Source organism: Lissotriton helveticus, chromosome 11, assembly GCF_964261635.1.
Source record: "Lissotriton helveticus chromosome 11, aLisHel1.1, whole genome shotgun sequence".
Lineage (NCBI taxonomy): Eukaryota > Metazoa > Chordata > Amphibia > Caudata > Salamandridae > Lissotriton > Lissotriton helveticus.
In genome coordinates, this window is record NC_136072.1 from 55,145,784 (window position 1) to 55,158,951 (window position 13,168).

Sequence of the window (13,168 nt, forward strand, 5' to 3'; positions counted from 1 at the left end):
ATCCTTTAGAATATGTGATATTCCCCAAGTTTTACGTCCTCATTGTATATGTAAATTCAAACTGATTTGCTGTCACACACATTTTTTAAACAGATTCTGCATTAGTGTTATTATATTCTTTACACATTTTCTCTTTTCTTTGCTCTTGAAATTAAGGGTAATACCCTAGCCAAGTGTATTGATCAATAATGAACATTCATGGTATGCTCCATTTGTTGCAAATGCCGAGCAGTATTAACTCGAGTATATATGCTGCCTCCCCTTGCTCCAAATTTGTACAAAGCCCATTCAGGGCTGTATAGTTCTGCACTGACGTCCCTTCTCTCTAATAAATTTGGGATGAAAAAAGTAATATTCCATTAAAATTGGGAGAGAATCATAGGTATGACCACTACTGTCTTTATATTAATAGTGGCAGTAGAAGATGAATTGGCACAGATAGGGAACTTTGTAAATTGTTACCTTGTTTTTCCTTTCTGTTTTTGAGAGCATTATTTCGATTTAATTGTATCTTTTTAATGTTTTAAACAGGAATGATGTGCTTTAATTTGGACGTAATGTGCTTTTAACATGGTAGACGCATTTATTACAACTGAACTACATATTAAGATGGCCGACATGAAAGCATTGCATTTCGCATCCATTGAGCCTTCTTTCGTGTTTACCATTGGATTTTAAACTTTCACGTGCCCTTTTTTCACTTTAAAATGGTGATACTTTATCAAAGTCATTGACATTGACGAAGCCAGAGCGGCGAAACGCGTCTGTCAACGCTGGAGGGGGTTTTTCAATATATGAAATAAAATATTTTTGCACGGACTTGCGGTGTGCTCCTGTTTGTGTCGGCTGACACGCATTCACGGCGGACTGTGTTGTGGAGATAAATGTATATATACATACATATATGTGGCAGAAAGACGTCTTGAGCAGCAATATCAGCAAAGACGAGGCGAACCCAGGAACTGGTGCGTTTCAATTTATTGAGTGCCCAACACCAAAAACCGCCATTACGCGTTTCAGCCTAACGAGGCTTTGATCACATATATATTTTATATCTGTCACCCCTATGCAAGGCATAAGGAGCCTTAAGGCAAGGTGCTGTATACATTAAGTGGGAAGGGTATGCCCAGACGTGGGTCCCGTGCTCACTACGCCACTGGATTCAAGCTATCCTGGCTGATGACGGCTGATAGACAGAAATCAGTCCTAGGATGCTTGATTCCGGTCCAGGGAAGACATGGCTTGGCAGTTCGGGCTGGACTGTTCCCATGAGGCACAGGGTCAAGACTGATTTGCATATGGCCATGTCTGAACTTGGGTGCAATGGTGAGCAAAATAACGATGGATTAAACCCAGATCTGTGACTGGGGGTGAATGTTTTTCCAATGTGCAACATTCCTTCCATCATCTTGTGTGTTTTGCTGTATACATTAAGTAGGGCATACATATATTTTCATACGTTCAAATAGTAAAAGCCACAAATTGTCATCTTTACTGTGGAACGACCAGTAGCTCCACTGGCTGGTAAAGAGTTACAGGATGACATCTGAGCCCTGCTAACTTCTGAAAGGGACTACCAAAATTGGTACTTCAAGGTAACAAATTAATCGTGGGATCAAACCCGACTTGATGTCCAATCAGATTTAATGACAGCCTTCTGTCCTCCTGGGGAAGAGTGTGAATGAATCCCAAGTTCAGGAACCATAGAGGCCTGCAGCAGAGGGAGGCGTTACCTCCCCCTCTCAGGAAGCCACACAGGGTCGTGGCCTTCAAAGGAGAGGCCACGGTGATGAGGAAATGGCAACCACCCTCAAGAGGGGCACTTCCTTAGTTCAGGTAGACAGACTGGAGGCGGGAACAGAGAGGGGATGCCAGTTGCCCATGGGCATGTAGTCCATAAGTAACCAAACTTCTATGGTGAGATACCAAGCTCCCCACAACCAGCGGAGAGTTCAGACATCTTGAGAGAGAGCAGAATAGTGCATTCTGGGATAGCTAGGATGCCACATATAACCAAAAGTCATCAAAAGGCAAAAGGAAACCTGGTAGGCAATTGGCTGGTGACCTCCTCATCCCGGGGACCCTTCCTGGGCATATATATGGCACGCATGGCACTCCAATCTCAGATCACATCTGGTTCTGGACTCGAGAGAGGACTATAGAAGGTCGCCCTGCTGACCCCTGAACTTGGCAAGAGATGCTGCACTAACTGCTGGACTGTACCTGCTGCTCCTTGAGCTAGTAAAGGCAGGGCCGTGCCGGGCTCACGGAAAAGTCGCTCTCGATCGCTAGACAGAAAAGGTGAACTCCAAGAGTCAGTTGGCTGACTGTGTGTTCCCGCAGCAGAGCCATAAACGCTGAAGTAGCCCGTTCTGTCTGCCAGTAGCCAACTCCAACGAATTGCAGCTGACCACTGACATGCAGCCAAAAGGACTACTCTTCAGCTGTTAAAAGTTGCACCTGAGTCTGTTGGACCTGGGAGAGTTGTGAGAGTGCAGGTTGGTCTCCAAAGAGGAACCTAGCCCTCACCGCTGGACTTGCTGTGACCAGAGACCCAGCATGTCCAGCGGTGACCAGAGACCAAGAGTTCAAGCCTCACCCCGGAGGTTTTTCATCAGGACCGGGGCAAATGATCTCTTGTATCACTCTTACCAGAACCTAATCAGTCTATTTTTAAGTTGAAGAATTATATTGATGAAATACTAAATTCATGCACATACAACACCTAATCAGTATGTTCTTTGAATAAAAACATTACTGTTCACTATTTAGAGCCCCATGAGCTCAGCACGGAAAGGAAGGGGTTCTGTAGTCACACAGTTTTCAAAGTTGCACCCTTGCTAAGCATAATCTTCCTTCCGAAGAAGGTTCCTTAAAACATGTAGACCATTAGATAATCACTCATTATAGTGTAAGTCTCCACTTCCCCTTTTAAACAGTACCTGCTAGCGCATTTAATAAATATTAGACTCCTCATAGCCAAGTATTTTTTAATAATAGACACTTGTTTTGACCCTCCCACTTCCATCCCCTCATAGCCAACACTCTACAAAGTGCTCCCACGTCTCCGTCAGTCGTAGCACGCCCGTCCCGCAGCGGGGCGGGAAGAACTCAATGACGAGGCGTGCCACCTTGGGTCGCTTTGGTGGGTGAGGGTTATTTTAAGAAAACTTACTGTTTTCCCTCAGTCATTATCTATACCCCGATAGGACAGTTAGTCTAATTGCAAGTGGACCTCTTTTTCTATCTACGTAAGACAGGAGGCTGAGTCCACATTGATTCTGACCTCTCTCCCCCCCCCCTTATGATTGTTTTGAGTCTTCACACAACCAGCTACGGCAGTGGTTCTTAACCTGTTGTCCTAGGACCCCTTGGGGGTCTGCAAGACCTACTTAAGGGATCCACAAATGGTTTACAGAAATGAATATTATAATGAACACATTACAATTAATTTACTGTATACAAATAAAGAAGCAAATTTGAAAACTTTTTCTGTTTTTCATTGCGAATTAAACAAAATATTTCAGAATTCAGAAATATGTTTGGTGTATACTTGTTTTTAGATTTTTGTGTATTCTTTTAGGTTTAATCCTAAAAATTGCATGGGCTGGGGTTCCACAGCTTCCAATAATTCCTCAGTTGGTGTCACTTGATTCCTTTAATGATTTATTGGGGCTCCATAGCAAAAGGTTAAGAACCGCTGACCTAAGACACTGAATGATGGAAGGGGTGCCACGCCACTAATATGTTTTGAACTTTCACCATGGGGATTCTAAGTTTTGAGAGATCTAACTTTGTTATGGGAAGAACCGCACTAACTTGAAATGTCACAAGGATTGGAATCGCTTATTACAACTTTTAGGCGGCTTGACCAATTAGCACCATATTTGGTCTGACCATGGCTTCCAGGTTGAACATGCTGAATTAGATACAAATAAGTGAAGGGAGAACATTCATTAAAGATACAAAAAAATGAAATTAGCTATGAAGGGAGAACGGAACCTTAAACAAGAATTCAATTAATGATGATCAGTGAGAAAGGGTTGTGCAAACAGTTATATAGCCAATTTATTAAGAGACTTTGTTATAAAAATGGACTCACAACAACAGAAGAGATTTTTTTGTATTTGATGTTTATCAGATCTGAACACATTTTCAAATCATCTGTCATCTATCGTTTCATGCTGCCCACTGGTATGCCATACCTGTTGGTCCTGATGTTGCACTCAGGTTCGATGGAGTCGCCGGTCCAGAAATCAGAGACACAGTTGCTGGATCCTTCCATGTGACTCCTGTCCCATTGGTGTTGTTGAGTTTTGCTGTTGTTGAAGCTGCAGAGGTTGATGCGAACAATGCTGTTAGCGCTGCTGAAGCATTTCCTAGAATGGAGCCCTGTGTAATGTTGGGGTTTTTGGAAGTTGTGACCACTGGTGATGCAGTGTTGGTCTGGTTTGCACCTGTGGAGGTGGCGGCCGCTGACACTTGTCCTGGCCCAGATGTGGAGAACGTGCCAGGACCCACAGAGGGAGCTAATGGAGAAGCGGTGGAGGTCTGGTTGGATGGTGCTCCTGGCAATGTGGTTGTCGCCATTTGGACTGAGGCCACAGTTGTGAAATTCATTCCTAAAGACTGAGATCCTGTATGAATAAAGAAAATAACATATTTACAAAAACTCCTTTAATTTTATAAAAATCAAAATTCACTTATTGGTTCTCTTAGATTTAGTTTCCTGTTACAGTTTCGACAGTATAGTTTCACTACTGTAGTGGCCTTTGTAGCATTTAATCTTACCTGTATCTTGTGCATTCCCTTCAAATGCATTTACATTTTCAAGTAAATAGAATATGTCACTCACTTTCATTATTTTTCAATATGGTTGTTTTACCTTCTTGTGAGCCTATTTTTCTGCTTTCTCTGTTAATACACTCCTTTCACCCTGTTCAGAGACTGTCTTGCCTCTTGTTAATATGTGTAGTTATCCCCTTGAGCTTTCTCTCTGAGCTGTTGGAGTTTCAGAGCATGTACCATCATAATCATTAAACAATGCACTACTATAACTGACCTATCCGTAACAAACAATAAAATCAATACAAAGGAATTATGTAATCTTGAAAGGCATGCTGGCACTAAATAAAACAACTTACAATAAAACAGCTTCATATAAAAGTTTTTGATGTTATCAATTATGCAAAGGTAAAGCGATAGCTGCTATTACTGGTAAAACAAGAACTGGCAAAGTCAAAAGGTCCGGCCTGAATGCGCTACTACATTTGTGTGCGCCTGTGTTTCCATTAGTTAGCGAAACATAAACAAATTCTTGCCATAGTTAAAAAATAATCAAATTGAGATTGTTTTCTGTATATAATGTATATAATGTATTATGAAATAAAACATTGAATGTGATGAAAAGTGTGATGATTGAAAAGGTGATTGACAGGAAAGAAAGATCATACACGTTTCGTACCCTCCACAGGTTTATAGAGGACTTTATTGCAAAAATTAAATGGCTTCACACCAAACCGATGGAATGGGTCATCTGCGGTGGGTTCCTGTGGGATTCTTTGTTGGTGTTACGGAGCCGCTGCCAAGGGGATCCACCTATCGTCCCTACTATTCCTGCTCGCGATTGAGTCTATAGCGGTGGCCATCCAACAAAGCACCGTAAACTAGGTATCCCCAATCTGGAGAGGCCCTCAAACATCTTTCTCTATGCTGATGACATCCTACTCCCCTTCTCGAACCTGACAGCTCAATCCATCAATTAATGGCTGTCACCACATGCTTTTCCACAATCTCAGGTTGTAAAATTAACTGGGATAAGAGTGAAGCGCTACCACTATCCCGGCTCACGACACAGGCAGCAACTGTGACCTACCAATTTCAGTGGCATCCTGACTGCCTTAAATATTTGGAGGTATACAAATAGCTGTGGTTAATCTGGATCCACTGGTAACCAAAGCTTACTGTGCTAAATTGGTCTAACTGAACTATTCCTGTGGGGTAGGAGATAGGAGATAAACGGTCAAGATGGCCGTAGTTTCTATACCAACCTTGGTCCTGGGAAGGTTGCTAATTATGATACAAATGTCAGTCTTGCAGGACATTGACCACAGGATAAAATGCTTCATATGGGGGACCCTCAAATCTAGACTGAAAATGTCCTGACTTCTTACCCACAGGTGTTGCAAAGGTCTGGGCCTCCAGAGCATATAATATTTTTCCACTGCCACTGATGCACAAAGACGCACTGCTCGGGGTGCCTTTAAAACATCAGTTTATAGGTGGTGCCACGGCCTCCACCTGATATATGGTCCAAGACCGGTCTGCCTATTGTCCGATGCTACTCATCACCGTCCAGGCATGGCGACGTTCACACAAATTGTTCCATAGAGATGTCTATATTCACAGCAGTAACCCGATCTGTCACTGTTCCATACTCCTCATGACCTATAGCCGGGGAGATATAGTGCTCCAGGAGGATATTGACGATTGATCAGCTTCTTTAAGAAACTCTCTGCTGTAAGAGTTTTGTCTCCCCCAGATGCAAGAATGGCAATATCTACAGATGAAACATGCACTCTGCAATATACTGGTGGTCCTGCCATGGGTTGTTCTTAAAACCAGGATGAAACTCACCCTCTTCAAGACACTCCAATACTAGTACTGGATGCCCAAAAATCTACACTCTGCAGGCCTTTGACTCCATGCGGACTGCCGAAGATGCCGCCACTCAGATTGCGACATGCTACATACCTGGGTCTGGAGGCCATCTGGTCCCTGATTCGTACCACTTTGGCTGACGCCCTGGACATGCCAATCCCCTTGTCTGGGAAACTGGTCCTCTTACACAACACTATCGGTCTGCACACACTCACTAACCCAGCGAAGCGATTGCTGTCGACAGCTCCCACAGCCATAAAAATTCTACATCCTGCACCACTGGTGCTCCCCCACAGGCCAACCTACTCTGAATGGCTGATGGAAATGCACCAAACTGCAACTTATGAACAACCTTTATATAGACTTCAAGGCAGAATGAAGACATTCACTCAGGTATCGGCCTCATTCATGGATGCATCCGAGACTGATGACCGCAGAGGAGATGTAATGGCCTACGCACAGATAAGGATCATGAACTAGCACCAGCTCATAGGAGGAGCCCACCCTGGTCCCGTCCCCACTTCCATCTCTCCCATGTGGAATCCCACTGCCCCTTCCACCGTTAATGCGACTGATGGGTGAAGTTACACATCTCCCCATGCAAATTGCCCCGGTGCACCGTTAATCTTCTAGCTCTTCAACTCCTTGCATTCCATCTGTTGTTCCCAACTCTTCTCTCCCATCTCCCCTCAAGTTACTGTGCTTGTGGCTTTGGTGTACAGATATTTACATACTTGCTGTACCCTTTTGTTCTTCCATTGCATTATGTTGCACTGTTTGATGTTCATGGTTTGCCACTGCTTGAGGATCATTTCGCATGACCATCTAATAATCAATGTACACTCCTGCGATGACAACGGCCTGTCGCTCACCGGTCAACACATCCTTCAGTAGACGTCTGACCCATTTGAGCTTTTGACAAGTGACACACTTTGCACTTTGAACTCTCTGTTCTTGGACCATTGCTCTTTGGACTGCAAATGTTTTCCACTTCTCATCTGAGGGTACTCAGAAATGTTTGTCTCAGCTGTATACTCTTTGTGCCTTTTCCACTGTCTCATGATAAAGATTTGAAACTAAAAAATGTGTGATGATTGAGATGAAAAACAGACCCCAGATAATGTGACCTCCTTCCTAGGGGGGCAAATAATATACCAGCCAATAGCTTAAAGTAAGAGATGTATACAACAGTGGGCTGATCCAAGCTGTGATTGACTAAGTCTCAAAGCAATGGCTAAAAGGAGGCTGACCCAACAAGCCAATAGCTGAAGGAAGCAGGATTTAAAAACAACTCTCTTTGCATTGGAAACAAATAGTCTTGCAGACATCTGTGCAATCAAGCCAGAACTAAAAAAGAGGACAGTTTTGTGTGCGAGGTTTTCATGGAGATGCATGTGGACAACCATTTGTCATCCACCTAGAGGTAACTTTTCTAGAATTGATACAGCTTCCTCAAACAGGGCAGGGAAAGCTCATCCAGGAATACCACATCTTTCTATGGACATCATTGTCCATATACTGTCTACCAAAGGGACCGTACAGAGATGTTCACTAACTCCAAGCGATATATGGTAAAACAAAGGAAACTGCATCCTGTTGGTTCAGATAAAGAGTCTATAGGATATCTCTTGCTCCTACATGTACCCCAACAGCATGATACATATTGGAAGTAGTGGCAGTTGTTCTGGACATCTGATGGACACTTGAGGGCACAAGATAAGAGATGTCTGCAGGAATGAGCCAATGCCAGCTGCTGCTTCCCACAACACCAGGACTAGACCCTACCTATGGAGAAGCCCTGCAAGAGCAACCTGCCCTACAGGAAGAGGAATCTGGACTGGGTAGTGTTTGAAGAGATGCAAGAGCCTGGACATGGTGCTAACAAGCAGTGCCCAGCCGAGTCAAGGCTCTGTGAGGGTCATCCCGAGGGAGACCACAACTCAGAAACCACAAGGGGCTTGCAGCCCAGCTGCCTTGGAAAAGCCCAAAAAGCTTCTGCCTAACCAGAGGTCAAGCACCAGTAGAAAAGAATTCCTGGAAAAAGACTGTAGTGAGAACTGATTACCCTGACATTTCTTTCACTGTGACTGCCCAAGAGAGAGGCTATCCCTGGTCATTCCTAGTATGGGTGATAGACATTTCCTCTTAACCCTATGTCGCTCAGTAGTGGCGTCAGCTTGACCAATTGAAATCTCTTTTCCAGACCTTGGATCCGAAGTTTTCATCTGTACCTCGCTTCCCTAGTTTCAACTGGTCAATCTATGGTTTCGCTGGATTCCCCAGTTTTTAGGTGTCAATTCCAACTGAACACTTTACAATGATCAGCCAATTTTGAAATACAGGCACATTAAGGGGCATATTTACATTGGCCTTGTGCCAAAGGAACATCACCTTTCCCAACGTTCCGGTGGCGGTATGCCCTGCTCCATATTTACAAAGTGCTGTTAAGCCACTTTTTGTGGCTGCACGCCACTTCCCAAATATGGTGCCCTTTCACACAGTTTTCTGCATGAAAGGGGCGTGCTATGGGTGTTGCCCTGAGTCACATAAAGGGAGCACTGACTTTGGCTACAGATTTGGGTTAATAAATGTCTCACGTGCGTTAAAGAGCTGGAGCAGCGCTATATTACCACCAAAGAAAGTTGTACAAGGCTGCTTGTCGCAGGAATTTTCAAGGCATGATCTTGTTTTGGCTCGACATGTAGCAGTAGCACGATAACACACACAAAGCAACATAACAACACCATTAAAACATAGCATGGCACATCATAACAAATCAGCCAGAGCGCCAAACAAAAAACTGAAGTAAGACAAAATCACATTGCAACAATGCTACAAAAATAGACAGCAGGACAAAAAGCAATGGAACACATCACTACCACAACAAAATGCCACAAAGCAAACATGCAAAAACAGTTATTTATGGTTGCGCCGCTCTGGAGCCTTAGGAATGGTTTGCACCAAGCGATGTTAGCTAGCATTGAAGGTATAAGGATAAAACAGGACTGAGAGAGCATGAGGCAGAAGAACCAGGGTTCAAGGTTCTCATTGGTTGGACAAGTTATAATGTTCCCTCAATAGCTAGCCTTTGCGTCAGGACACATTGGGAAAGTAGGTCGGCCTGGGCTATTGCAACAAGCTTGAAAATGTTTTGTTAAATACAAGATGTCAGTTCCTCTTTTTGAGCTCTCACCAACCTATTTTGATAAGAAGCACATTAAAATTATTTTGTGGACACTTTTGTTAAAACTGAATTTAGTTATACTGGAGAAGGGCACAACTACAATGTATGAAACTAACCAAGACGTATCTAGGTTGCAAAGAGTGATGTGCCAGTGTGTCCTTTATCACTGATGGCCAGGATGGGCACACTCTGCATATTTATTTATTTATAAAGTTTTATATAGCGCAAACAAGATCCCGTAGGATATCAGATGCTAAAAATGAGCATCAAAACAACTGTAGCTGCCTTCCTACAACCTCTAGCGATCAGAATCCATTTGATACTCTTTTTTTCAAAGTTTTCTAAGTCTCAAACTAGACCCAATTATGTCCTACACACCTAAGCATGTGAATCATTCCCTTGCGACTGCTCATGCAGGTTATATGTCAGAACCACGCATGCCTTTACTTTACATGCCATTACATCGCGGGCATTACAACGAATGTGTCTTTACCACGCATGCCTTTACTTTACATGCCATTACATCGCGGGCATTACAACGAATGTGTCTTTACCACGCATGTCTTTACAACATGCCTTAGAGAAAGCGTTGGACTTTGGAGAGGTATAATTTACTATTCCAACTCCACTCTGTGGAACAGAAGGCAAAGCGTTGGACTTCAAAGTCCAACACTGCTTTCTCTCAGGCATGTTGTTGTAATGAAATGCGTGGTAAAGATGCACTTGTTGTAACGCTTGTCATGTAACTGCATGTATGGTTCATGCTGTGTTGTAAATGCTGTTTCCCACTCCTGCAGCATTCACATTCCTAAGGAAACTCGGATTTAATGACCCCATACAAGTAAAATAGCCCAATTTAAATTCCCTTTGCAAAGCACTTTCCAATGTAGCAAGATTTAAAGGGGATAGCACTATGCCCCCATTTAAAGATCCCGCTTCCACCGCGGGGTTGCCTGTACTGTGAAGGGAGCCACCGATGTGGCGCTGCCCTCACCGCACCGCTATGTTGAAAGTGCCACCTCAGCAAACTTTTTGAATTGAGACAATGAACTCCCAATGCACAACTTTATTTCCACCTGTGTGTCAGGCCATTCTGTATTTCCCTGCCCATGGTTGCAGTGCCTCCAGTGGTGGAGAGGGGTAGGGCATATGAGTGACAGTTCCCAGCCCTCAATATAGTGAGGCAAACATCAATGTGACTTGGTGGCCCCTTGGAAGGCAGCCTGCCTGTTCAGATGTTCACATTGGTGGAGCAGGCGAAGGAACTGCGGTGCAACCATAGACTTTTGTAGATGCCCAAGGTGGGGGAGGCTAAACAGTGAGTGCCAACACAGCTTCCTCTGCTCTGCATGCTCATAGGTAAAACTGTCCTAGCTGCGGTCTCAAGTGGAATAGCTGCTACTTTTATCAACGAGGAGAAGGTGTGCAAAGTAGTGTCTATAGTTCCTCCTAATCGCTCGCCACTAGCACCTGCAGCACCCAAGCCCTTGTTGAACTTCCAAAAAAGCATCTTGCATTTATTGGCTGAAGAACTGTAACAAAGGGCACTCATCCTCACTTCACATGATGACCTAAATATTAATATGTTCTGTCCATTTGGACAAGTCCTATTTCTGGCACAGAAACAATTCAGCATGACATTCATGGATCACACAGGCAAATAGTCAACTGAGGTCATATGTACCTCCACAACCATTCATTATCACCTGGAGAAATATAAGTTGCTGCTTGTGCTGTGTCTAAAGTCACTACTACTTCTCCAATCACAAAGGATGTGGTATACAAAGACGTTTTATCAACTATCACCGACACATTGTAGGTCTCTACACACAGGTGTTACATAATAGAAGTATATACTACAACCCAGCAAACCATGATTGCCTTTTCTCAAGGTAGTGCTGCAGAGGGTAGCTAATAAAGTCAGATCTTAGAAGAAACTCTAAGTAACCCTGATAAAAGTTTTTAGTAAGGGAATATAAAAATAAGAGATATTATGTTGGCCAGTAGGATGCCATACCTGTTGGTCCGGATGCGGTGCCCGTCCCATTGGTGTTGTTAAGCTGTGTTGTTGTCGCTGCTGCAGAGATTGGCATGGACAATGCCGGTGCCACTGTGGAGGTGATTCCTTGAATGGCCGCTTGTGTGGTGTTGAAGGTTGTCACCACTGTTGATGTTGTGTTGGTTTGGTTTGCACCTGCGGCAGTGGCAAACACTGACACATTTCCTGATCCAGTGGGAGGAAACGTACCAGGACCCGGGGTGGATGTTGACTGAGAAGCATTGGATGTCTTGTTGGGTGGTGTTCCTAAAACTGTAGTTGTCGCCATTTGGCCTGTGGTCACTGTTGTAGCATTCGTTAATGAAGTCTGCGACACTGTAACATGAAGAACAGAATATTGTTAGGCAGCTTTCACTTCTGTTAGAAATGGGGGTCTCTACTTGGCAGGTGGTTAACCTGTCCAAGTAGGGACCCCTCTTCCTAGTCAGAATAAGGGAGTTACACTTCTAAAATAACCTCTGCTCACCCCCATAGTAGCTTGGCACGAGCAGTCAGCTAAAACTTCAGAAGCACCTCTGTCAGGAATTAGATTGGCTTTTGTGCCAATCTGCAGCATCTCCCTTCTCCAACACGTTGTAAAGCATTTAACAACACCAATTTCAGTACATAATTAAGACACAACACACCAATTTATAAAAATAGAACATATTTTTATCTTTAAAATGACACAAAAATGACATAAATCCAATTATTAAGCAGCTTTAACTTCTATTAGAAATGGGAGTCTCTACTTGGCAGGTGGTTACCCTGTCCAAGTAGGTATCCTTCTGCCTAGTCAGGATAAGGAAGTTACACTTCTCAAATACACCCTGCTCACCCCCTTGGTAGCTTGGCACGAGCAGTCATGCTTATCTCAGAGGCAGTGTGTAAAGCATTTGCACATAACATGCAGTAATCCAGTGACGACACTACAAAAGGACATCACCCCAGTTTTAGAACAAACATTTCCAATATAATAGGTCTCACAATTGCGAGTTTTTGAGCTATTGGCATTGTAAATGGCAATGCCTTTTATAATATTAAAAGGCATTGTCATTTACAATAGCAATAGTTCAAAGTTTTGCAAAAGCAATACCTATAATATTGCAGAACGCGGTGTCCATGAAGTGGGCGGCGTGCTAACTATTAAAGTTTTTTATAAAAAGAAGCAGAGTGTTCTGTCCCTGAAGAGGGTTCCGCGCTGAGTTTCAAAGGTTAAAAAAATAAAAAATAAACAGGCTCAACCTAAAAATAGTCAATAGTTATCTGTGTAAAACAAGACCAAA

General features: G+C 43.4%; 1 protein-coding gene across 1 annotated transcript in view; it reads right to left on the reverse strand.

The window, feature by feature from the left end:
* The window catches only part of LOC144790706 (uncharacterized), a 180,668-nt gene that overhangs the window by 126,811 nt on the left and 40,689 nt on the right, over positions 1–13,168 (reverse strand). The window contains exon 7 of the mRNA XM_078665426.1: positions 4,206–4,637. Within this exon, the coding sequence (XP_078521552.1) occupies positions 4,206–4,637 (432 nt within the window). The remainder of the gene's footprint in view (positions 1–4,205; positions 4,638–13,168) is intronic.